The sequence below is a fragment of the Physella acuta genome, unplaced genomic scaffold, assembly GCF_028476545.2.
Source record: "Physella acuta isolate Inbredline_101_S28 unplaced genomic scaffold, ASM2847654v3 ptg001350l, whole genome shotgun sequence".
In the NCBI taxonomy this organism is placed as follows: Eukaryota; Metazoa; Mollusca; class Gastropoda; family Physidae; genus Physella; species Physella acuta.
In genome coordinates this window covers 104908-131877 of record NW_026732865.1, presented here as the reverse complement: position 1 = coordinate 131877, position 26970 = coordinate 104908, and the positions used below count along the sequence as shown (strand labels likewise).

Sequence of the window (26970 nt, the reverse complement as noted above, 5' to 3'; positions counted from 1 at the left end):
TTTTTTTTTTACAACACAGCTACATCTTCATTACCCACTACATGTTTTTACTAATAAATTCACATGAATACATTAAAGCATCACAACCATGTGGCACATTCACCACAGACTAAAGTCATGATTTGGATCTACTCAAAACTACAACATCTTAATGGATTGACAGTAAATATTGGTTATCATAAAACATTTAAGGAGGAAATGTTGGATTTTGGCGATTAAAAAATGTAATTGTCAACACGCTGCTTATTACCTAAAATAGAATAGACCACATGCACATTATCAATGTTTGATTTTAATTTATAAATAAAAGGATACATTAATTTTATTTAAATCTGATTTTATAATTACCATTATTTTTTTCTCTGGTCATAATGAATGGAAAAAGTGACATTACAAAATACTTCTTAAAAATTGAATCACTTACATTTTAAAATAAATATTCCTCTGTCTATATATTTATATACAAGTATAATTTTTTAATATTGCTAGTTAAATTACAAATACAGTCATATTTCACTAAACTAAAATAACTAAATGCTAAGAATACACTCTATACTAGTGATCCACTGAAACCTTAAAAATTGCTTTTTCATACAAACATGGCCACTGCAAGATAATACATGTAATCAACATAAAATATATTGACAATGGCAAAACCCAGAGCCAAAAAATCAAAATGAATAGTTGTACAAGTATTGAAGGAACGGTTCAGTTTAGTTTCTTCAGAAATAAAAGGGTTTTCAGAACATTGCTGCACAATATATTAACCATTGCATCATACTCCTGTTAACAAAACATTTAACTGCCTAACATTTATATTTGAACTTACATATAAATAAAAAAAAATAATTAAAACAGATCATTACTGCATAAAGGGAAAATAAACCGTGCTGAACACACAGGTAAGTTAAATTTAAAAAAAACATCAATTCTTATACCATTAACTTTCAAGGATGATAAAAAATTATTTCAAATTAAAATAGTTGTTAAAGCAACCCTTGTTTTATTTATAAAGAATGTATTTGCATGTTCTTTATTTAAAAAAAAAAAACACTGATATATTACAATAAAACCAACCAAAAAGATTGCAACACTCAAAAACATAATTTCTATTGTGTATGTACAAAATGTGTTAAACTTAGAAATTTAATTCATTTTATTACTTAGTAATTAAGAAGAAGATATCAAGAAGACAGGAACGCTAATGAGTAAGAGAAGGTGTGAAGAGAATGGGCTGACATATCAAGAAAGGACAGACAGGAAATCAGGTTATGAGAGAATTCTGATGGATACAGAAGAGGCATGAAGTGAAGTTTGGGGAAAGGACAGACAGAGAATCATTTAGGTCAAAGTGGAGAAGTCAGGTAGATACAGGTAGGCAGATTAAAAGATCAACTATGAATCAAATGTTTATTTTAGGAAAAAATCCCAATAAAGGAGATAAACATTAACTCCTCCAAGAGAAAAGTACCCCAGAGTTATCTATCATTTCTAACTGGTTAAAAAACCAACAGACATTAGATTCACAATTACCAAATATTACCAACAACCCATTCAATTCAAACAAAAATGACATTACAAGATTTCAAATATGTAAGTAAATTTAAAAGATTAAAAACAATTCCCAGTAAAAAAATGTGTATTAAGAAAATAAATTCTTAATAGGTATGTTTTCTTTAGGATGACTTCCTCTGCTAGTTTTAGGGGTAGCCATTTCCCTCTCTGGGTCTCTGGTTTTATCTGTTGTTGCCAATGGACTGATGGGTGGAAGCAGTGGAGTTTGTCTCTCCAGGCGCCTAAGCCGAGAAGGACTTGGTAGGCTATGTCAAATGGAGAAAAGGAAATAAATGGTTTAAACATTTAAACAAATTTTTAGTGTATGCTCAACTGTTAGATTATCTATTTTATAATTCTTCTACTATGCGTTTGTCAACTCCACACATTTCTGTTTTTTTGTATCTTTTTCCCTAATTCTTTTCAATTTTACAAGTAAATTCTGATAGTAAAGTATAATTTGAATCTTTATTTAAAAGGTGATTTGGGAATTTATTTAAAAAGTTAAAAGTATAAACCTGTAACTAATCTAATGAGAGAAGCGGAACAACCACATTAGTGCCATTTAATCTATAGGCAAAGTGCAGGTAAAACTAAACCAAAACGACAAGACTATTAAAGCAAATTTTTTTCAGTGGCCTATAAGTTATTAGAGTCAGCTGTGATGGTTTAAAATTGATCTAAACAAATTTCTACTATTCACCTGTTAATGTGATCCTTGCCAGGCTTTTCCATCTGTGTCAGCCACTGATGGATCAATGGGAACCTGTGGTCCTGACGATGGACGTAATCACAAGTCTGTTGGTTCAAAGTGTTGTATACGTCAGCATCAACTTTTGTTGGCACACACCTATTGGGATAACATCCACAAGTTTTACAACACAAAATATATTTTAAAAACAAGTTCTTATTTTAAATGTTTTTTTTCCAAGGGAGGTAATAAAACATTTACCTCAAGTATCATTTTTCCCCAAGGGAAGTAATACATTATTTATTTTAAAAATAATAAAAAGTTATTAATGTTCTTTGAAAATAAATCAATATTATAACAATTAAAAAAAAATTATCTAAATTTCAAAAATATATATGAACAAAGTTTATTCACTAAAACAAGTGAACTCACCCACAAACATAAATATCTTGGCAGGGAATTGTTGCTGTCCTGATCACCCGCACCTCAACACATACACTCCTCTCTGTCTCCTCCAGCTCATTCTGGCATTCCATGTAAAGCTTCTTCAGGTTGGTGGTGTCAGACCTGACGTTTCTAGACAATAATAGCCATGGGTCATTAATTTGAAAATACCACTCAAGATGCATTATTGATACATTGGTAGACAACTTTTAAAAAAAGTTTCATCATTATTAACCAGGATAATATAAAAAATTAATTTTTAACAAATCAAGGGTATAGAGGACAAATGCAGTATGCAAAATAAGCTTATAAATCTCATTTCAATATTAAAATCATGCAAAATATTATGTTAAGCTTATAAATCTCATTTCAATATTAAAATCATGCAAAATATTATGTAAAGCATTCATAAAATATATGCATTCTACTTTTCTGACATTGATGATTGTTATTGTAGCTTGTATTATTGACAATATAAGTAGAAATGTACATCGATTTCACAAAATAGTGAACATACCGCATTTGTCCTCTATAGATTCAAAATAATAAAAATATTGCTATCAAACTCATGCATTTGAGAATTAAATTGTATTAAAAAATTTGAATGTAGGCTTTCCTACACAGATGTAAAAGACAACTGAAATGTCCATCATACAAAATAGACATTATAGACTATCAGGACAGTGACCTATTAACTAAAACCAACTGACCTGTCAATCAAAAAGGCATCCTTGTCTCCAGGCAACCCTTCTATGACTGCTGTCATGACCTCATCTTTCAGCAAGCCGCAGATTCTTTTGGCATCATTGGACGTGGGGAAGAATGCCAAAAAGTTGACCCAGACATGTTTCACCAGTTCTTTGTGCGCCTGCTCCTCTAAGACCTGCCCGTGCAGTGCATGCTTGTACCTCCCGGCGCCTCCCTCTAATAAAGGCAAAAAGACGTCGGCGATCACAGTTTCCTGGTCTAAGTCCTGGCGCAAGCACAGGATGGGATACAGAGTTTTTAGGTTAGGGGAGCTCTCTTCATTTTTAGAACGAGTCCTCCAAGAGTTGATTTCAGATGTGAACTTGGCGAACATTTTACCTGTAAATATATGCAGTCTAGGCTCTAAAGCCGTTTCAAAATTGTCATTGTCTGTGAGGGATGATGTTGTTCTAAATGACAGCGACTTTTCGGGTGTGGCGATTGAGAAATTTTCTAATTTGCTACAGATAGAGTCCATTTTAGAGTTAAAACTGTCATTAAGTTTGGATGATGGTTTGTTGGGTGTCGATGCGGATATTTCCGGGTGAAAGTTTTTCCCAGATGAGTCTTTACTTTTTCGGGTGTAGTCGAGGTCAGGGCTTAAGCGGAGGTCTTTCCTGGGTGATTTCTCTGGGCTGTCAAAGTTAGGCTTGGATGTCCGATACTTCCAGTGCCTGGGGGAGAGGGAGCTGTCTAGGTGGGAGGGGCTGTCGGGGGAGTATTTCAGGGGCTGGTGTTCAAGATGTCTCAATGAAAACGACAACTCGGACGATGAGCTGTCGTCAGCGTCAAGAACTTTGGAGCAAGATTTGGATGGCTCCGGGGTGTACATACTATTAGAACCTGAGAAATGGAGAAGATCCAGTTTCAGCGTTTCGGAAAGCTGAGTATCACTGCTGTGGAATTTTAGGGAATCTGAAAGTTGGCTGTCAATGCTTTGGAATTTTAGGGACTCGGTGAGCTGGCTATCACTGCTGTGGAATTTCAGTGACTCTGTCGGGTGGCTATCAGTGCTGTGGAATTTTACGGACTCAGTGAGTTGACTATCACTGCTGTGGAATTTCAGCGAGTCTTGAGACTGAGGATCGGGTTGAGAAATATCGGCTTCCACCGAACTTCCTTCGCACAGATTATCTCTATCCTTGATCTGAGTTTCCTCAGGTTTTAAATTCTTTGAGCCTGATCCGCTATCGGATTCGGACATATCCTCTGCTAGGTTTGTCCGATTGCTGACATTATGGTTGATGTTGCTTCTGGAGGTACTTGGGGACAGGTAACTTTTGATCCTGGTCAGGCCAGTCCAGAGGGAGGACAACAGACCAGCCTTGGCGTGGAGGTCGCATTCTTTACTAGACTTGGTCGGCTTTTTACCGCTGGTGTGGCCCCGATCACCAGACGTGTTGTTCAAATTGTCGTCGTCATCATCGCTGAGGCTGTCTGCGGAGAAAAAAGTCTCGTTGTCGCCACCGCTGTCCTCAAACTTGCTAAAGCTGCTGTGCCTGAGGACGTAGTCTGGTCCAACTTTGTAAGGTGGGGCGGGCACAAAATGGGCCTGTTGCAGCAGGTAACACTGCATCAGGATGAGGATCCTCTGTTTCTGGAAGAAAATTTCCAACTTGTCCAAACCATCTTCTGACCGCAAGTCAGCAAAGGCATCAAGAAACGGCCAGTACTCCTGCCAGGATGTTGAATGGGCATCTGCCAGTTCTCTGAAAATATTCAATAATAATAATAATTAATTTAAATATTACACTATTTAGCAACGAGTTCCCAATCTAATCTATGGGTCATGACCCCAATGTGTTTTTTGAGGGTTGGCAGCTTGCTGACTAAACCAAACAAAAATATTCTTTATTAATTATTTTGAGGTCGTGGGTTACTTGGTTTTTATACAATGAGGTCACAACTCAAAAACATTTGGGAACCTCTGTATTAAACCAACATAATAAACAACAAATAAAAATATTTTTAAAAATACTCATCAAAGCTGTAATTTTTTTTTTTTTTTTTGCAAAAAAAATATTTAAAAAAATAAAATTACGAAAATTAAAACACTTTATTATAGAAAAAATTTGACATCCCTCCACTTTCACTGCGTTTCTATTCTTTCTCTTCAAGTCTACAATTTGCCAGAAAGTAACTATCAAAACAAACATTTACTAAGTAATGAAAAATAAATATGAATCAAGTCAACAAAAGCTTATAAAACAAAATATTTTTAAAGATATTTTTTTCTTATTTGTAAAAAAACCTTTTCAAGGTAAAGACATGCACTCTGAGTGAGATTAACCCTCTAGGTAACATGGCGTCAAAGTCCAGTTCCGGGCTAATTACTGTCTTAAATAAACACCTTGAAATATTGATCCTGGACAAGAAACAGACTCAAGGGTTACTTTGATTACCTGCCGAAGCGCTCAAAGCCTCTCTCACTGTCTGCGACCTTTAAATTCTCCCGGTTGTATTTGTCCGGTCTTTTTACTCTTGGGCATTTCCATTCTAGTTTAAAATCCTGGGCCTGAATATAAAGGGTTGAATCAATATTATAACTGTATTCAGTTACAAATTATTATCTACAGCAATGACTTCAAGTTTTATTTTTTATTAAACATAATATTTTAATAAGAACTCAAACAATTTATTTCTATAAAAAGACAGAAAAGTTGTTTAGTTGTGGATTATCATAAGGCTGTATTTTTTCTAAAACACATAAGGTGTCATAAATACATTATTAGAATAAAATGTTTTTATTAATTTTTTATTTTGAATAATTAAAGTATTTTAAACAGTAATTCAAATTTTTTTTTTTTTTTAGTGAGCTACAAGTCTATGAGTAAAAAGTTTATATTTAAGTTTAGAAAATATTTCTAAAAAAAAAACTACTTATGTGAAGGACATTAGGAACAGGTAAAAAGTATTGTAAAACACATTCAGCAATTGTAAATGAGCTTTTATTTTGTGGTTTTTGTAGAAATGGTAATCACATTAAAAATATTATTTGAAAACGCAACCCTAAAAATAAATGGAATTAACGATGAGACAATTTTTGTATAAAAATTGTAGAGATAGTAATCAGAACAAAAATTGTTGTCAAAATAGTGATCAGAAGGACATTATTGTTGAAATAGCAGTTTAAAAAAAAGTTGAAATAACATTGAGAAAGTAGTGTATCTCACCTCCTGTGGAGACATAGGGCCAGCGTAGGCCCAGACTTTCATATTCCTGAAGTCTTTTAATACAACGTCTGACGCAGGATTGAACGAATCCTCTATTTCAGTGACTAGATTGTAGGGGGAGGATGGGGTGTACGGGTTGCCAACCATGGCGTATGGTCCGGTTGTGTCACTCCTAATCAGGGGTACGTAGCATGTCCCCTCTGAAAACAAGAATCTGGTTGTTAAGGTATCTCGACAAAATTAAAAGTACCTTGTTATACGAGGAAAACATTCACTTATTTCTGGTTCAACGCTGTAGGATGTCCCTGAGTCTACTAACTAGGATAAATACACCAGTTGTTTACTTACTCTGATGAGTACTTAACTTACATTAGGGAAACTAAGGTGGCTGGGCATAGTGCTAAACATACTATGCCCCAGTATGCCAAGGTAATCGAAACAAATAAATTTTACTTTATCCGCCCCTGGTGTCTTGGGCATGGAAGAGAAAAGTTGATGATGATTGGCTTATTTAGACATACATGGATGGAGACCTGCGGTTATGCAGTAGAGCAAGTCATAATATAACAAAGATTATAGGCTTAAATACAAGTAATATCAGTATTTCAGATTTGTTTATTCTGATTTCAGTGAGCCAACCCAGCTATAATGGGTTCTCAGCATTACTTATACATTGAGAGGGTTATAACATATCCATGCATATAAACTGGCAAAACACTATTATTTACATGTCCACCATTTACACATGTATACTATATACAGATAATAAAACAGAGAGAGTAAACTGAGGTGTAACAAACTAGCTATATGTGGCACCTAAGTATAAACTGTGGTGTAATAAAGTACCTAGACATAGCACCTAATTATAGGACATACCTTGGATTAGATTGATGATTTTAGCTTTGACTGTGGCTGGGTTTGGACCATTGTACCTGGAACAAGCAAGCTGCAAATAAAACAAAATAAAAGCATTCATTACAGTTGGTTCCTTACTATAGTATATGTATTAATTTTTTAAATAAAATAAAACAAAATAATAATTATAGTTGGTTCCTTTATATGGGCTGTGTATTAATTGTAAAAACAACACATCAAAAACCTCATTTCAAAATAGCATTCTACTTGCATAACATCTAAGATATTTTACATTTAGATAACTCAATCATATACTGCATTCAACCCTTTAAATATATAATCACTGCTCAATTACATTTTTCTAGATTCATTTCAAAAATAGAAGCATGCAATCTAACTTGGGCAAGGCAGATTCTTCATAAAGCATAACTGCTTAATTAACAATTCCGCAAAAAAAAGAAGCAAAAACCCTTTAAGAAACTTTTTTTTTCTAGCTTCAACACCAGTCGTTAAGCTTTAATTAAGATGCTCTCTAATAGGCCAGAGGAAGAAAATGGTTAAGATGACATTTAAATTAACAAGATTGCACTAAAGAATATCACAGTGATGAAGGTCTATGGTGATGCCAGTACACAGAGGTGAGAAAACGGCAGTAACCAGAGGATACTCAACATGGCTGAGCTCAACAGCAAAGTAGAGAACAGATACACCACCTAACATATAGAACAGATACACCACCCAACTTGATAAACCACCCTATATAGAGAATAGATAAACCACCCTATATAGAGAATAGATAAACCACCCAAATTAGAGAACAGGCACACAACTCTACTAGATAAACCACCCAACACAGCCTATAGATAAATCACCCTACACAAAGAGCAGATAAACCACCCTACACAGCCTATAGATAAATCACCCTACATAAAGAACAGATAAACCACCCTACACAGTCTATAGATAAATCACCCTACATAAAGAATAGATAAACCTACACATCCTACAGATAAACTACTACATGGAGACCAGATAAAGCAGCCTTCACAGTCTTAAGATAAACCGCTGTATATAGAGAACAGGTAAACCACCATAGAGAACAGAAAATCCACCCTATATAGAGAACAGATAAACCACACAACATAGAGAACAGAAAAACCACCATAGAGAACAGATAAACCACCCAACATAGAGAACAGATAAACCACCCTATATAAAACACCCTAGAGAACAGATAAACCACCCTACACAGAGAACAGATAAACCACCCTACACAGATAACAGATAAACCACCCTACATAGAGAACAGATAAACCACCCTAGAGAACAGATAAACCACCATAGAGAACAGATAAACCACCCTAGAGAACAGATAAACCACCCTAGAGAACAGATAAACCACCCAACATAGAGAACAGATAAACCACCCAACATAGAGAACAGATAAACCACCCTACACAGAGATAAACCACCCTACATAGAGACCAGATAAACCACCCTACATAGAGAACAGATAAACCACCCTACATAGAGAACAGATAAACCACCATTGAGAACAGATAAACCACCCTACATAGAGAACAGATAAACCACCATAGAGAACAGATAAACCACCCTACATAGAGAACAGATAAACCACCCTACATAGAGAACAGATAAACCACCATAGAGAACAGATAAACCACCCTACACAGAGAACAGATAAACCACCCTACATAGAGAACAGATAAACCACCCTACATAGAGAACAGATAAACCACCCTACATAGAGAACAGATAAACCACCATAGAGAACAGATAAACCACCCTACACAGAGAACAGATAAACCACCCTACATAGAGAACAGATAAACCACCATAGAGAACAGATAAACCACCCTACACAGAGAACAGATAAACCACCCTACATAGAGAACAGATAAACCACCATAGAGAACAGATAAACCACCCTACACAGAGAACAGATAAACCACCCTACATAGAGACCAGATAAACCACCCTACACAGAGAACAGAAAAACCACCCTACACAAAGAACAGATAAACCACCCTACACAGAGATAAACCACCCTACATAGAGAAGAGATAAACCACCCTAGAGAACAGATAAACCACCCAACACAAAGAACAGATAACCACCCAACAAAGTCTGCTGCTAATTCCCCCTAACATAGCCTACAAATAACAAACCCAACATAGCCTATAGATATCCTACACTGTACAAGTAGATCCCCCTACATATCAAATTAATATACAAAAAAAAAATCCCCACCCAACAGAGTGCACATTTTAAATCCCCATCCCCTTCATACCCTACAAACAGCAGTACAGTATAGAGAACTACCACCCTACATAGCCCACAATAGGACCCTACACCATCATACAATTTTACTCACTCCCCTACTATCCCATAATAATTTCATAAACTGCCTAATCCGATAACTGCCCATGACGCCCCCCCCCCCCCCCCATCCCACCACCACACCCATCTCTTACAGACTTCATGTATTGTCTAACCCCACGACTGCCCATGAACCTTCCCCTACTCCGCCAAATCAATACTCCACCCCCCTCCCTCCCTCACTCCCCACCACCACCACCCAGCACCCACCCACCCCTCCATTGATTCCTCCATCTTCCCGCCCTATTTCAACATCTATTTGCCCATTCAATCACACCATCCGCAACCGATCCTGGCCGAACCAACCTAGCAGGGGAACATTTGCTCTGGTTTTATTAAAGAGATTACACAACAAACGTCTTCAGGGGAGATGACTCTAGTTTCTCATGTCTCCACAACCGGACTAGCGTTAATTTGTATCTACTGATATTTCATCCTAGGATTAATAATACCAAGGTAAGACCATCTATTACGTTATTATATAGTAAAGCCGTATACACAAACAAATTGGCCACATCAAGGTAGATATTATTTAACAAAATATTGTACCAAATAAAAATTAAATTAAATACACACACAAAAAAAACAATCACTTTTTTATATAGCACTCAAATTGGTATAGCGCGGACGAGGGGAGGTAATGTTGTTAGGCGGCTGGTTTTGTTACTGTTTTACAGCAGGAATGCAAGGATAATTAAGCCAGTTGTTTACGTCCCTTGCGTGGCGTTCATTTAATGGTAGAGGCGACTGGCGGGATAGAATGAAACAGTGGAAACAAAATGGCCTTGTCGGGTGGCTTTAGTTGTTTTAATCGTAATCATTAAGTTGTAGGTCGGAAAAATACGTTGCTGTCAAAAATGTACTTTGTTGAAAAGAGTATTAGAAAAACGTTTAAGTTGATAATTAATGTAAACTTATTTTATTTTTTTTAAATTGGTTTGCAGATTTGTTTTTAAACGTTAAAATAGTTTAAAAAAAGAAAGGTTAAATGTCTTATAGTAAATTATACGGCGAGGTTGTATGAAGAGGTCAAATGCAAATCAAAGTCTAATGAAAGTCGTTATATTGGTCGTGGAGCTGACACAAACCGACTCAGCTGTGATCGAGTACCTGGCCATAGGGAGGAACACGAAAAGTCAGTCATACAACCGTCCACTGCAGTAACACACAATCATAATTGTATGGATAGATAGATTGGATGGATGGATGGATGGATGGATGGATGGATGGATGGATGGATAGATGGATGGATGGATGGATGGATGGATGGATGGATGGATGGATGGATGGATGGATGGATGGATGGATGGATGGACGGACGAACGAACGAACGAACGAACGAACGGACATACAGAGAGATAGACAGACAGATAGATACATAGATAGATACATCAATAGATAACTGCATAGATAGATCATGAAGGGAGGGACCAGCTAACTATGTATTGCTGTCAACGAACAAATCCTTCCGACTAACAAATTGAAAACAACGACTCCAAACTTGACAGCCGCTCTACAACCTAGCCACCACCCACATCAGACGACCACGGGAAAATCGTGTTAGTCAAAATTACGACTTTGGTCGAGCTTGTTCCATTTGGCCGACACCGCGCATCGGACACGTGGTGTGGGGGGGGGGGGGGGAGAAGGGAGAGGGGGGTGATGTTTAAATTACAGCTCGTAGCTTGTGGGGAAGCGATGGCGATTAGATCTGGCTAAAACATTTTATCTAAATAGAAAAATACGGAATAATTTGTCAACCCCCCCCCCCCTCTCCCATACCAAGCGAAACTGACCAATTCAATTTGTCAAAACATACATTACGTAACCGTTGGTAGTCGCTCTCCACCCCATTACCGTCTCCACATAAGGCAAAAGTTAAGTTCCCCTTTCCGACCTAACTGATGAATTAGAGTTGATATGTTTCTTGACCTCGGCTTGTGAAGGGATGGGGTGGTCAGCCGCCTTTGCTTTCCCGAACGTGAGTCCGGTACAGTACTTATCAGAGCTGGGTGGACTCATGGACGTCATACAGACACAGGTCCTGACTGAGATACGACCTCGAGACATTCGAGCTAGCAGTCGAGATCTCTAACACCCGACCACGTAGTCCCGTCTCCCCAACATTAACATATACTAAAATATCCGATCGGCTCTACAGAAAGTACTGAGCCAGTCAAAAAGTGTTTCACCAAAAAACGAATCACTGAAGTGGTTTAAGTAACAAAAATTGAATGAGTCAATAAACGACCACATCTATTAAAATGTAAAACCAGTACAACACAGCCTCCACCGCGAGAAACTAACGACCATTTCTAGCTGCCATTAGCAATTTCTCTCATCTCATATTTCTAGTACCTATATTCAAGCATGAACCAGAGAACTGCCGTTACCCCGTCCACGATTTGTGCGATATTCCCGAAATATAGTAGGTCTAATACCCACTTGGCGTCTCTCCCCACACCCTCCATCCATCCCGGGTGTCTGTGGGACTAGTGACCTTTCAACTCTCCTCCAGTTCAATGACGACAAACGATGCCTTCATGAATATGTAACAACAGGAACACGATTCCACTTGTGACACATGCATGATTATAAAAATAATTGAAGACGGGGACCTTGAAACGAATCCATTCGACTGGCCATAAAAAAAAATAGATTTTTAATAGAAACAGATGTAAAATAAAAACGAACATTTATACTAAATGTCTTTTATATTAAAAAAAATATCCCTGAAGTTTACTTGTATAAACCTAATATCATCTAACATGAGTTGCCTCACTAAATCGACGTATATATCCCAGACACCTAATTTAATGCGGCATACTACGTATTTAATTGCATTAGTTAGGCATGGTCTAGAATTTTACTAACATGAACTTGAGAAAGCAGACACAAAACTTAGAGCCATTGCCCTCTCAACTTCCCCTTTATAATAAGCAACATTTGTAAAGTTAAATGGCCCACTCCGGATTCAGCCTTACAACACAAACGTAAAATGTATATTCTAATCAATATGTGGATTGGTAATCAGAATCCCAGTTCCACCAAACTAGTGTAGGCCAACAAACCCCCTTGGGTAGGCTACATGCTATTTTTACTTTCTCGTATATACGTAGTATAGAGAAAGTATTGTAATCGTGCAAAAGAAAAAATCGAGATTTTTACAAATCTCGACGTTTTACACCTCACTGATACGGAAAAACATAATTTTGCAATCTTGTCCGTATGTCTGTGTGTGTGTGTGTCTGTCTGTGTGTGTGTCCGTGTGTAAACACGATAACTTGAGTACCGTTACAGCTAGGTTGATGAAATTTCATATATAAGTATTTTATCAAAATCGTAGATCCGTATCAACTTTTGAGCGATTTCCGATAACCGGAAGTGGTACTTTTCCTACTTTGAATTTTTTAAAAGCCTATAACTTGAGTACTATTTCAGATAGATAAATGAAATTTCACATGTAAGTAAAAGATCTAATTCTCTACCTTCTGTTAAATTTTGAGTAATTTCCGTTGACTGGAAGTAGTAATTTACGCTACTTCCGATTTCTCAAAAAACTAATGTAAATTTTAAAAGTACTAATAATATTGCGCACTATTATGCGCTTTTTTTATTTGCGTTCACTTGGTGTGCAATTAATTTGTCTACGAGATTTTATTCTATTTTTAAAACTTTAAGTATTTAAAATGGATTAAAAATCATGTCTATAGCCCGAGTTTCCATCCCCTGTTATTTTATATAAGAATATTCGAGAAAGTTTAGGGGAGATCACTCCCGGTTTATTAGTTATACTGACAGTATTGACATATAAAACTATATTTTTATTTGTGAACCAAACCTTACAGCCGCTTCACCCTAGGGGGTAGGAGTGTCCGGCATAGGAAACAGTTGATGCAGCTCATGACAGCAAGATTTATTATTAGCTCCCATCTTATCTTTTACTCTACTCCACCTTAAGATGGCTTTCGCATTTTTAACACATGACTAGGTTAAAAAAGATTTAAAGAAAAAATCTATTACAAAAACAAAATGAACGGTTTTTTAATCAGCTTACGGCACGAGTTATAGCAGCCGATTACTTCCGTTTCATCGATCCGATCACTCCGATATCGACACCGTCTTTGACAATCTACACAAGGAATCGGACTAGTGTTTGGTAGCCTTGTTTGTCAGCTGGCTTTGACGTGATGGGACGTCTCATGACTTCACGTGTATAGCATGTCTGGCTGTGGTACTGGTGACATCTCTCTTCACTGTAAAATTTCACTTTCGGGCATGGCGATCGCAGGGGACAATGAAGTAGAGTTTACCTGTTTCTGTGACTTCGGATGAAGGGATTCTGTGCTCAGCACTATGCCCAGTTGTCTTTGCTTTTCCTAACGTGACTCGGGTACCCATTAGAGCTGGGTGGACTCAGAGACGCCCTACGGACTCGAGCCCGGGATCCGAACTCGAGACTTTCGGGTCAGCAGTTGTACGCCACTCTTCATACACTAACAATACTGTCATGCCTATTACAATACCCCTTCCCCAACCCACTTAACCGAATTCCCTACAGCGGTGCCTTTTCTTTTGTTGACCTATTAACCCACTAATTCCCCCCGCCATGCCCACCCCACTTAAACCTAACAAGAAGACACACGTCGTCTTATTTTTACCACCGTTGACAAAGCATCCTAACCCATCCAAGTCCCCCCCCCCTCTCCATCCATTTCCCACCAGCGGCCAGCCACTAACAATAACACTGTTCTACCATAATCCGGGCCCTCTAATCAGTAATGTCATTTCTTCCCCCGACTTACATCCGTAAATAGCTCAGTCCACAATTAGACAAGGCCGCCACGGTGACCTGTGTCACCTTTAGGTGTCTGCGGGATATGTTACGTCACTTAAAGGTCATGTTGATGAAGTTTCTTCTTAATAAAACGACCAGTGTAAAACAATAACATATCGTAAGCCGAGAATTTTTTTTTTTTACACCAGCGCGCCAGACTTGTTTGAGATCGTTAATTAAATTGTTTTAATTGGAGCCGGTCATAAATATCTAGCACAACATATAGAAAATAAACTTAATTACCGGAATACAAAAACATCATCCAGAGTTTCTTCCAGGCATCTCTTCGGGGAGAGGGGGGGGGGGAGCGAAGTAAGTCTACCCCCCCCTCCCCCGTACTAAATAGAATTTATATGGAGAATATATTCTTTATATAGTGTCCCCCGTTCCCACCGAGAAATTTTAGTCCGTTCTCAAGAAAATTTCAAGTGCCTCACCCCCCCCCCCCCCCACCTCACGAGAAAAAGTCTGGAAGAAACACTGACATCATCTAACCAGGTGCCTCGTTATGCCACTCATCTTCACTAACTCGCAGCCTCATACACACAACACAAAATCTTCAGCTATATCCCCAAACCTTACCCGACTACATGCTGACCATAAAGCCTTCAGAGAATAGCATTCCTAACCCTTTAACACGCTGGCCAAATAACCTTCAGATATAGGCACACCTGACGTTTATACACAATTAACAAAAGAAACCTTCAGATATTTGGTCTCCTAACTCTATTTAACACTGAACAACAACCAGGGTTTCTTTCAGCCTTTTTTTCTCCAGGGGGGAGGGGGCACTTGATATTTTCAGGGGGAGTGGGGCGGACACTGGTAAAAGAAAACAGATGCCTGGAAGAAACTCTGACAAACAACAACAACAAAAAAACGTACAGATAATCGCACAGATAACAAACACACTAAAGAAACACGTGTTCGGATACTAACCCTCATACACACTAAACACAATTCCCACTGAAATTGTTACCCCCCATCAGCAAAACCAAAAACAAACGTACAACCAACCACTACAGCAACAAGACTAGGTCACAATAGTTGGCACCGCCACGGGGCCAAGACAGAAATAATTAGCAGATATTAGTGCATCCTCCGTCGTACGGATGACGCTCAAGGTACTGGTTACATAGTCCGTTCATCCGAAGGCAGTTATTGGTTATATATTACGTTCATCCAAAGACAATGTATGGTTATATATACGTGCATCTATAAGCGTTGTGTGCAAGTTACTGTGTTAGTATTCTTGTAGTGACCTTTACATCACGTGATCAACATATTACGTTTATGCCGATTTCCATGCGGATAAACATAGCCTGTAAGTATCTATGAACCTAACCACGTACTAATGTAACACAATGGTTCTAAAATAATTGGCCAGCCGCCCCTTTTTCAAACAATGAATTACTCAACGCCACTTGGTGATCTACCTATTTTTCAGCGAACATGCAGATGCATAGTGATTAATCTCTACTTCAATTACCACAATTTCTATTGACCCTCAAAACTAATAAATGTAATGTGGCGAATAAGACACATTGAAGATTGAAGATAAAATATTTATTAAAACTAAGCAAAGTGATAGGCAGAACAAAGAAATGCAATGGACAAAGATGCAAGTGAAAATCTTTTGAACTTCAAGAATAAGTTTTATTATGTTGGACTTTTAAAAAAAAAAATTGGACTATTTCGTAATAGAATTTTAATTGACATTCTTTTTAACTGGAACCGTACTAAATATGTAATTAAAATAAAGACACGGTTAAACACCATGCGTAACGTACAGTTCACGTCTTAGGGAGGGAGATCGGTTCATTTGATGTTTCTTTCGGACATTTTTCTTTGGAGACACTTGAATTTTTCGATGGAGGTGACCGTACTTATAATTTCCGGTGGGCGGTAGGGGACGAGACGACGACGGAAATACACAATGGTTAAAGTACATATATTTCTATATAGAATTATATGGGGGTGGGGGTGGCGGTGTTTCGAGAGTCATCTCCCCCTTGGAGAGATGAGTTGGAAAAAATTCTGGGTACATGTTTTACCTATCACCTCTACTCTCTAATCCAAGCACTAGCTGCCACTTGTTCTGGATTACCCCACCCCAGAGACCACTGGACATTAGACATGCTCAACATAGAAGTGTGACGACCCAGTAATCAAATATTAACACCAGCATATTCCCAAAAATAAAAAAATAAATTAAAATCTATTTTAGGGCCTTAACTCACCCATTCACTCTATAATTATATTCAATAATTTGTACGAAGTGTTTTGTTTTAAATAATTACACCCCCTCCCCACACACACACATTTTTCCCCCACTCGACCGGTACCGTCAGCTGTTAATAATTGACCAATTAAAGTTGGCATTGATTGCGTGCGTAGAGAAATGTAACCGAAAGGTTTGGCGAGCTGGTCGCTGCCTAATGAAGAAAGAGTAATCTATAATTAATCCCTGGTAACAACCGCCGAAGTACAATGCCCGCCTCCGTTTACTCACCTCCGCCCCTCCCAGTCCAACACGGCTACTCATTAGATATGGGTAGGTTCACACACGTTGTCACACAAAGTCCATGTACTGTACGGCAAAGTGTTTGGAGTTGTAGCGACTAGATAGTAAACATGCGCTTTAAACGTGCTGCCTACGCCTTCAAATCCCACAAAAGCCTTAACCATCAAGAGACAAATTATTGAACTACCAACTACCACTATAACACAAATTTAAGAAACAAAAAAAAAGCACAACTACTACAAGAAACAATACAATCAAAACCAAAACCCTACAATCACAACCACACATAGCATTTATAACAAAACTCTTCAACCACCAACTACAACAAAAAATCCATAGCATCAAAACAAATGTTTTAGATCAGTGGTTCTTAACCTGGATTCAATCGAACCCCTGTGGTTCGGTGGAGGTCAAGACACACCCGACTCACGATCAGACTAAGTCGGTAGATAGAACTATTATGAAGGGCTCGGTGAATGCGCATATAAAACTGGTGGGGTTCGGTACCTCCAAAAAGGTCAAGAACCAGTGGTCTAGATGTGTGTCAAATGTTGGCAGCATCATAAGGCTAGAAGAAGATACCCATCAATTGACGTCAAACCTTAACCATCTGACTGCCCCTGAGTATGAGACGGTGCCAGTAATTGATCAATTCAAGAAAATCAACAGTTAAGACCACATTGAGGCGAGGGTGTGGAAACACGATACCATTCGGAATTTTTTTTTTATTACAAGTGGAATGTAATTCCTGATGTTTCATTTTCTTCAAGGCCAAATTTTCACGGCAAGTTTTCAGGATATAACCGCAGTCAAGGCCGATGAAGCCAACAACAAACAGCGTCACGAACACTAGAAACTGTCTATACACAAATCATGCAGGCCAAAGTCACCGTCTATGTCTGAGAAATAGCTTTAAGGTTGACACGGAACATACAACTAGACTACGGTCGATAGACTCTCATATCAATTAATTTTTTTATTTTTTTTTTGGAGAAAGTTACGATGGCTTTGATCACCAGAGAATCAGCACGCAGCCTTCATACACCTTCCTCTATCATAATCCAGGTATTATCTGGATTAGCGTAATCACAGGTTAAACTCACGCGCAACACGAACCCAGCAGACGAGCACGGTAGTAGTATATTAGGTCCCTTTTGGGTCGGTTTTTTGGCGGAGGAGCGCAGGCGCAGGCGCAAAGGTTATATAGTAAAATACTCGGAGGAGCAGGCGCAGCCTGCCGCAGCCTGGGACAATGACATATAGCAAAATACTCCCAGCCTGGCGCATCGGGATGGTGAGGAGCGAAGGGTGAAGGCGCAAAGACATATAGTAAAATACTACGCCAACTGGGGTTGTCGGAGGAGCCGTAGGTACAATGAGATATAGTAAAATACTACGCCAGCTGCCGCAGGGTGGGTGAGCAGGATGCACCGCAGGCGCAAAGACATATAGTAAAATACTACGCCAACTGGGGTTGGCGGAGCAGTGAAGGGTGAGTCACCTTTTGGTGACCTTGTGACGTAATCATTGACCTTGTGACGTAATCAATGACCTTGTGACGTAATCATTGACCTAGTTACGTAATTTTAATGTGTTTTTTAATGAGTTTTAATGAATTTTTAAAATTTTAATTAATTTTTGACCTAGTTACGTAATTTTAATGAGTTTTTTTAATGAGTTTTAATGAGTTTTTAAAATTTTAATTAATTTTTGACCTAGTTACGTAATTTTAATGTGTTTTTATTACGTAATTGTTTAATTTGTTTGATTTAAATTGTTTAATTACTTTGTTTATATTGTGTAATTTTTATTAACGAGTTACATAATTTGATTATTTGTTTACTTTTTAATTATTTTTATTTTGTTTATTTTTAATTTTATTTTATTTTTAATAAGTTTAATTAATTTGATTTTTATTTATTTTGTATCTAGTTACGTAATTTTAATTTTATTTTATAATTAGTTTGAATTTTTATTGACTAGTTATGTAATTTAATTACTTTGATTGTTTAATTAGTTTGTTTACTTGTTGTTTAATTTAATTACTTTGTTTATATTGTGTAATTTTTATTAACGAGTTACATAATTTGATTATTTGTTTGAAATTCATTTTAATTAATTTGATTTTAATTACTTTGTTTAATTTATTTATTTGATATATTTCTTTTCTTTGTTGTTTAATTTGTTGGTTTGTTTATTTGGTTGTATGTATGTTTTAAATTCTCCCCTACAACGACCGTGTACAAAAAACAGGTTAAATTCTCCACCACAACGAACGTTACAAACATAGAACATTCATTTAATCACATCTGTTACTTAGCGATCCGCGATCCTTTGTTTTTGACACGCGCTCCCCGGTTTTTAATGGGAATGTATTGATCGCACCCACGGGCCATCACACCTAATTAAATTTTGATAGGTCATGATGATTTATGTGGGTTCGCGAAGCGATCCCACCAGGGGGTATGGTAAACGTAATTTAATTACTTTGATCGCATTTTTATTTTGTTTAATTTGTTTGTTTACTTGTTGTTTAATTTAATTACTTTGTTTATATTGTGTAATTTTTATTAACGAGTTACGTAATTTGATTATTTGTTTACTTTTTAATTATTTTTTATTGAGTAGTTACGTAATTGGATTTTAATTTTTTGAATTTTTAAATTTTTAATTTTATTTTATAATTAGTTAAATTATTATTAACTAGTTACGTAATTTGATTTTAATTATTTTGTTTATTTGTTTATTTAATATATTTCTTTTCTTTGTTGTTTAATTTGTTGGTTTGTTTATTTGCTTGTATGTATGTTTTAAATAAAAGACTAACACTAGCGTGGACTTTGTATAGGGACCATTCAGCAACACAACGAACGGTTACCGAAAATAGAACATCCATTTAACCACACCTGTTACTTATCGATCCGACACCAAAGCTTTTCGTTTGACTGGGACCGTACACGTCCAGAGTTAATATTGGTCACACCCACTGGACCATCATCAACTTGATAGCCCGCCTAATTAAATTTTGACACCCGTCATTGATTAATGGGGTTCACTAAGTGTCTCTCCGCGAAGCACTTAGGTCATTATCCAACAGCTGTTGTGCGACAGCTGGTGGTGTAATTAGGTTGAGCAACCGGACATTACCTTGATGGTTTTCTAGTACGCGTATGCTACACGTATATACACACACACACACACACACACACACACACACACACACACACACACACTAAAATTAGAACAAAAGTCTTCTTATATTTTATTTGTTTATTAACGTTTTTCCAATTCATCAAAGGCTTTTAAAATTTCATCCTGTAAACTTAATAGGCGCTCAAAGCAGACGCGACTCATACTAACACCAGAAATTGTAGGAAAATTAAGATCGGTCCCATCTATAAGCTCTCTAAGATTTAAAGTGTTTTTGTTCATGAATTGGCTGACAATCGCCAATTTAAATCCGGTGTGATTCATCGTTCGTATTTCCGTCACTTTATTGTTACCTCTGGCCACAAGTATCCAATCTTCATTAGACATCTTGAAATAATCTTTTATAATTAGTTCCAATAATTTGAAGTGTTAAACGTAATATAATACGATCGTTAATATATTGACGATTCGCTGACGCCGAAAAGGGTTGTAATATAACTTTTAAATTTGCACCGCGCGTTTAATCGAAAGAGCTAAGTAGTTAACCGCAAAGCTACCGTTAAGTGTGGCGACAGATGTTACCAAGCGGGTGGTGGTGGTGGTGGTGGTGGTAAATTTGCTTAAGATTATAAACTTCAAGTTTTAAAAATCAACAACGTTATAGTACGTCGTGTCAAATGACACACAGTTTAAAATGTCTACATTTAAATTTCACCAAAATAAGGATGTATAAACTAAATATGATATGACGTTAGCATACATATCATTCAATCTAATCATTCTAAAGTACAAATCAATAATTTTTTATTGATTAAGTGGCCGTGTTCATACTAGGGTCGGTGAAGTTTTCACCGAGGTTGGTTTTGAACTCGGAACATGCATGTTTTGGAGTCGGTTGGTGTGGGCTGTAATTAGAGTGTCCAACCGTATAAATGACCGCGCAAATTGTGTTCTAATCACTTCGACTTTGGACTTCAAACCAACCATCACAGCGACTTATCCTACCTGAGACCTCTGTTGACTCCTGAAACTAACCCACGTCAGCTTTACCAACCATCACACCCACCTAATCCTTCCACAGACCACATCTTTTGTGCGTGTTTATTCTATTAAAGGTAAGTTTAATATTACTTTTCTTTTAAGGGCGCTAACCCCATTAAAATCAAAACTTATTAAATAAGTAGTCACAGGTATTTACTTTAATTTTGTATCGTACACCGACGTAAGGTGAATATTACGTTTATTTTTAGTATGAATTGTTTTAAGGGAACTAACCCCATTAAAATCAAATCTTATTAAATAAGTACTCACATGTATTTACTTTACTTTTGAATCGTACATCGAGGTAAGGTGAATATTACTTTTCTTTTAAGGGCGCTAACCCCATTAAAATCAAAACTTATTAAATAAGTACTCACATGTATTTACTTTACTTTTGAATCGTACACCGAGGTAAGGTGAATATTACGTTTATTTTAAGGAAACTAACCAATTAAAATAACCTTTAAATAAATATGTATCTAAATAAGTCGTCACATGTATTCCTTTTTAGTGTACAACCGACCCTCCACACAACTGTTCCATCGACCGACCCTATTGAGCTACCCACACATCCCCGAGGCAGCCACTGAACCAAACGTTCCAGCTACAGCTAACTTCACGTTCACCTTAGATGTTCAAACCCATAGGTACGTTTCATTTTTAATTTTGTTTTAAGTATGTATTTTATTTTATGCTTTTTATTTTATGTAATTATTTTTATTCTACAGCCAACGACCTACCCAAGCAGCCGACTACTAGATAACTCGTCAATAATGGAAGCCGCCCAACCTACCACCCACCCAGCCATGTCCCGTAACAAGTGTGACATATGCGAGCGGGTATTCACTCGCAAAGACGCTTTGACAAGACATCACGACTCTGTACACGGACGACAAAGACATCCCTGCACAACATGCGGGAAACTATTTACACAACTTGACAATTTAACGAACCATTATAAGACAGCGCACAACAACCAAACTATACTGAGGGACACCCCATCACCGGTCGACAGACAAACCGATCAACCGCCATCAGCGATCCAAACAGACTATACTGCGACCAACACTAACTCGTATGACTGGAATCAAAATAATTCATTTAAGACGATGGATCCGAGATGGAAACATCCCTTTACCGCTCTGATCGCAGGGCCAACCGGGAGTGGTAAAACAGTATTTGTCAAAACATTTTTATCCCAGGTGTCAGGGATGATGGATCCTGCACCTGAGGAAATTTATTACTGTTACGGGGAGTGGCAGCCTTTGTTTGATACCATGAAGAACGTTCAGTTTGTGGAATGTCTTCCTGACTTAGAAAGTGGATCAATGGGGGATGGAAAACGTAGGCGTCTAGTCGTCATCGATGATTTGATGGCGGAAACAGATGATCGAATTACAAAATTGTTTACGAAAGGTAGTCACCATCGTAATATTAGTGTCATGTATATTGTCCAAAACCTATTCGGGAAAAATAAAGAACAAAGAACCATTAGTCTCAATTCGCATTACATCGTGTTGTTCAAGAACCCTAGAGACGGTTCACAAATTACAAATTTGGCAAAACAAATGTATCCCGGTCGCGTTTCGTATGTCCAGGAAAGTTTTAAGGACGCAACATCGGCCCCTCATGGTTATTTGTTGATCGACCTTCGACAGGAAACACCTGATAATCTGAGATTACGCAGTAGTATCTTTTCTTACGAGCAGCAAGTCGTTTACGTCCCGAAATAAAAAGCAACCATGTCTGAGTCGGTAAAACGACAAGGTGAGATGTTAAGGTTTTTGGCTCGGGCCAAACCACCCGCCGTGAAAGCCGTTGTCGAAAATGCTACCCCACAACTCGTAAAAACGTTATGCGAGTGCTGTCACAATGTCTTAAAAGGCAACGTTCCCCTCACGCCTGGTTAGAAGAGACGTTTGCGTCGTCACAAAGTGAACTTGAGACAACTTACCAAAAAGTCATTGACCGTCAAAAGACGAAAGCAAATTTTGCAGACCGGCGGTTTCCTAGGTGCTTTACTCGGACCAGTCCTCGGTGTACTTAAAGGTGTCTTGGGATTTTAAGGATGGCCAGGAAAATGCTTTTAATGGATCCTCGTATATTAGAGTCTATGCAACAAAAAACCTATGTACCACCCGATACACTCATCGGTGAAAACTTCACCGACCCTAGTATGAACACGGCCACTTAATCAATAAAAAATTATTGATTTGTACTTTAGAATGATTAGATTGAATGATATGTATGCTAACGTCATATCATATTTAGTTTATACATCCTTATTTTGGTGAAATTTAAATGTAGACATTTTAAACTGTGTGTCATTTGACACGACGTACTATAACGTTGTTGATTTTTAAAACTTGAAGTTTATAATCTTAAGCAAATTTACCACCACCACCACCACCACCACCCGCTTGGTAACATCTGTCGCCACACTTAACGGTAGCTTTGCGGTTAACTACTTAGCTCTTTCGATTAAACGCGCGGTGCAAATTTAAAAGTTATATTACAACCCTTTTCGGCGTCAGCGAATCGTCAATATATTAACGATCGTATTATATTACGTTTAACACTTCAAATTATTGGAACTAATTATAAAAGATTATTTCAAGATGTCTAATGAAGATTGGATACTTGTGGCCAGAGGTAACAATAAAGTGACGGAAATACGAACGATGAATCACACCGGATTTAAATTGGCGATTGTCAGCCAATTCATGAACAAAAACACTTTAAATCGTAGAGAGCTTATAGATGGGACCGATCTTAATTTTCCTACAAATTCTGGTGTTAGTATGAGTCGCGTCTGCTTTGAGCGCCTATTAAGTTTACAGGATGAAATTTTAAAAGCCTTTGATGAATTGGAAAAACGTTAATAAACAAATAAAATATAAGAAGACTTTTGTTCTAATTTTAGTGTGTGTGTGTGTGTGTGTGTGTGTGTGTGTGTATACGTGTAGCATACGCGTACTAGAAAACCATCAAGGTAATGTCCGGTTGCTCAACCTAATTACACCACCAGCTGTCGCACAACAGCTGTTGGATAATGACCTAAGTGCTTCGCGGAGAGACACTTAGTGAACCCCATTAATCAATGACGGGTGTCAAAATTTAATTAGGCGGGCTATCAAGTTGATGATGGTCCAGTGGGTGTGACCAATATTAACTCTGGACGTGTACGGTCCCAGTCAAACGAAAAGCTTTGGTGTCGGATCGATAAGTAACAGGTGTGGTTAAATGGATGTTCTATTTTCGGTAACCGTTCGTTGTGTTGCTGAATGGTCCCTATACAAAGTCCACGCTAGTGTTAGTCTTTTATTTAAAACATACATACAAGCAAATAAACAAACCAACAAATTAAACAACAAAGAAAAGAAATATATTAAATAAACAAATAAACAAAGTAATTAAAATCAAATTACGTAACTAGTTAATAATAATTTAACTAATTATAAAATAAAATTAAAAATTTAAAAATTCAAAAAATTAAAATCCAATTACGTAACTACTCAATAAAAAATAATTAAAAAGTAAACAAATAATCAAATTACGTAACTCGTTAATAAAAATTACACAATATAAACAAAGTAATTAAATTAAACAACAAGTAAACAAACAAATTAAACAAAATAAAAATGCGATCAAAGTAATTAAATTACGTTTACCATACCCAGTGGCGGATTAAGGGGGATGCTGAAAGGGCTGCAGCTACGGGCCCCCGATTTTTAGGGGCCCCCAAATTTACCACCTAATTGTAACTAGCAAAGGCATAAAAAAAAAAAAAAAAAAAAAAAAAAAAAACCCAAAAAAAACATCTTCATTGGTCAGAATACAATAGGATATCACATTACGTTTTTTTCCCAAATTTACATACCAGGTACAAGGGGGTGAAGGCGGAGGGAGGGGGGGAGGGCTCACTTAATCGACCTATCGCCATCCACCTCAGGTAAAACAATCTCCAGGCGACCGTAGTTCTCTTCCCTGCACATAACAACTAGGTGCGACACTAATGTCTTCATATAAAATACAGCATTGTTCAAGTTGAGATGGGGAAGGGGGGGGGGGGTAACTCACTAGGCCTAACATCAACCGTGGCCTCAGTTGTAACAATAAACAATGGCGAACTTTGACCTTTAAGTATTTTTCCAATTTAATTAAACTGTGAACTCTGTCCGACCCGTTAGGGTAATGGAAACTGGAACCTCTTTTGTTGAGCTTGGCATATCACCACCCCCCCCCCCCCCCCCCCCACTTCCGGCACGTCCCCAAACTATATCTTCCTCCCCGAAATCCCACTCGGAATTACATTTGTTGAGTCAGTCATTCTTTTGGATTTATTCGCACGGAGTCTACTCAAGAGTTCAAAATTTTTCTTGATTTCTAACCCTCCACCATTATCCAGGCTTCAGACTTTTCAGATAGACAAAGTAATCCTAAAGGCTCATTCATCAGACCTATATGTCAAAAAATTGCTTGTTGGAGAAAAAACGACAATTTGCAATTTCAGCAAAGAGCCGGACTTTTAATTAGATTCAGCCTTGTTTTTTTTTTTAAATTCTATTGAATATGTCTCGTAACTATCCTAGTGGAGCAAAAAAACGCGCATTATCGGTGAAAAAAAGAAAGATCGAAGCTGAGCTTGCTGAAAAAACTACAAAACTGCTCTCCTTTTTCAAACCAACTTCGAGTACCAAGGAAAATAGTCACATAGAAAAGGGATCTGCAATTGAATCAGACACCGCCGGGGTAAAAGATGTAGAGCAGGCTCCTACTTTAAAACAATGTGATTTGAAAGATGATACAGCAAAACCCCTTGAAGATAGTCATGCTATATACGACCTTCATTTTTGGCCAGAGCGGGAAAAGATGTCAGAGGCATTTAGAAACTATTGGATTCAACGTGGTACTACACCATGTCAAAACAAAAACGGGGACTTTAAAGAATCGGTCATACAGTTAGAAAGAGAGTCACAACGTCGGTTCTGCACCATTTCTTTATTCACACGTGTCCATGCACGAACAGGAGAACAATTTGAAAGAAATTGGTTGTGTTATTCCAAAACAAGCGGGTGTGTTTATTGTTTTGTATGTAAGCTGATGTCACCTATAACTAACAAAATGACATCAGGGTTCAAACAATGGAAAAGTGCCCATGAAGTGCTATCTAGGCATGAAAATTCAAAACAACATATTGATTCATTGGCAGCGCTGTGTTCACGAAAATCTACTGGTCAGATTGACAGGAAACTTGTAACGCAATATGAAAGTGAAATTCAGTACTGGAGACAAGTACTTCACAGAATCGTTAGTGTGATAAGTTTCTTTGTATTCGTGGTCTTCCGTTCCGGGGCAGAACTGAAGAGGTTGGTTCTCCAAACAATGGGAATTATCTCGGGTTGCTGGAGCTGTTAAGTCAGTACGATACCTTTCTCGCAGAACATATGCGGATACACGCCAACAAAGGACGAGGACATACATCCTACATATCTTCAACAATATGTGAGGAGATGATTGAACTTATGGGCCAAAAGGTTTTGTCTGTAATTGT

General features: G+C 37.5%; 1 protein-coding gene across 1 annotated transcript in view; it reads right to left on the bottom strand.

The window, feature by feature from the left end:
- Positions 1 to 1017: 1017 nt before the first annotated feature.
- Positions 1018 to 26970, bottom strand: part of LOC131926916 (ankyrin repeat and LEM domain-containing protein 2) — a 72030-nt gene continuing 46077 nt past the window's right edge. The window contains exons 10-16 of the mRNA XM_059282508.1: positions 7486 to 7555; positions 6610 to 6809; positions 5839 to 5951; positions 3400 to 5145; positions 2678 to 2821; positions 2258 to 2404; positions 1018 to 1820 (exon numbers count right to left, since the gene is read on the bottom strand). Of these exons, the coding sequence (XP_059138491.1) occupies positions 1643 to 1820; positions 2258 to 2404; positions 2678 to 2821; positions 3400 to 5145; positions 5839 to 5951; positions 6610 to 6809; positions 7486 to 7555 (2598 nt within the window). The 3' untranslated portion in view covers positions 1018 to 1642. The remainder of the gene's footprint in view (positions 1821 to 2257; positions 2405 to 2677; positions 2822 to 3399; positions 5146 to 5838; positions 5952 to 6609; positions 6810 to 7485; positions 7556 to 26970) is intronic.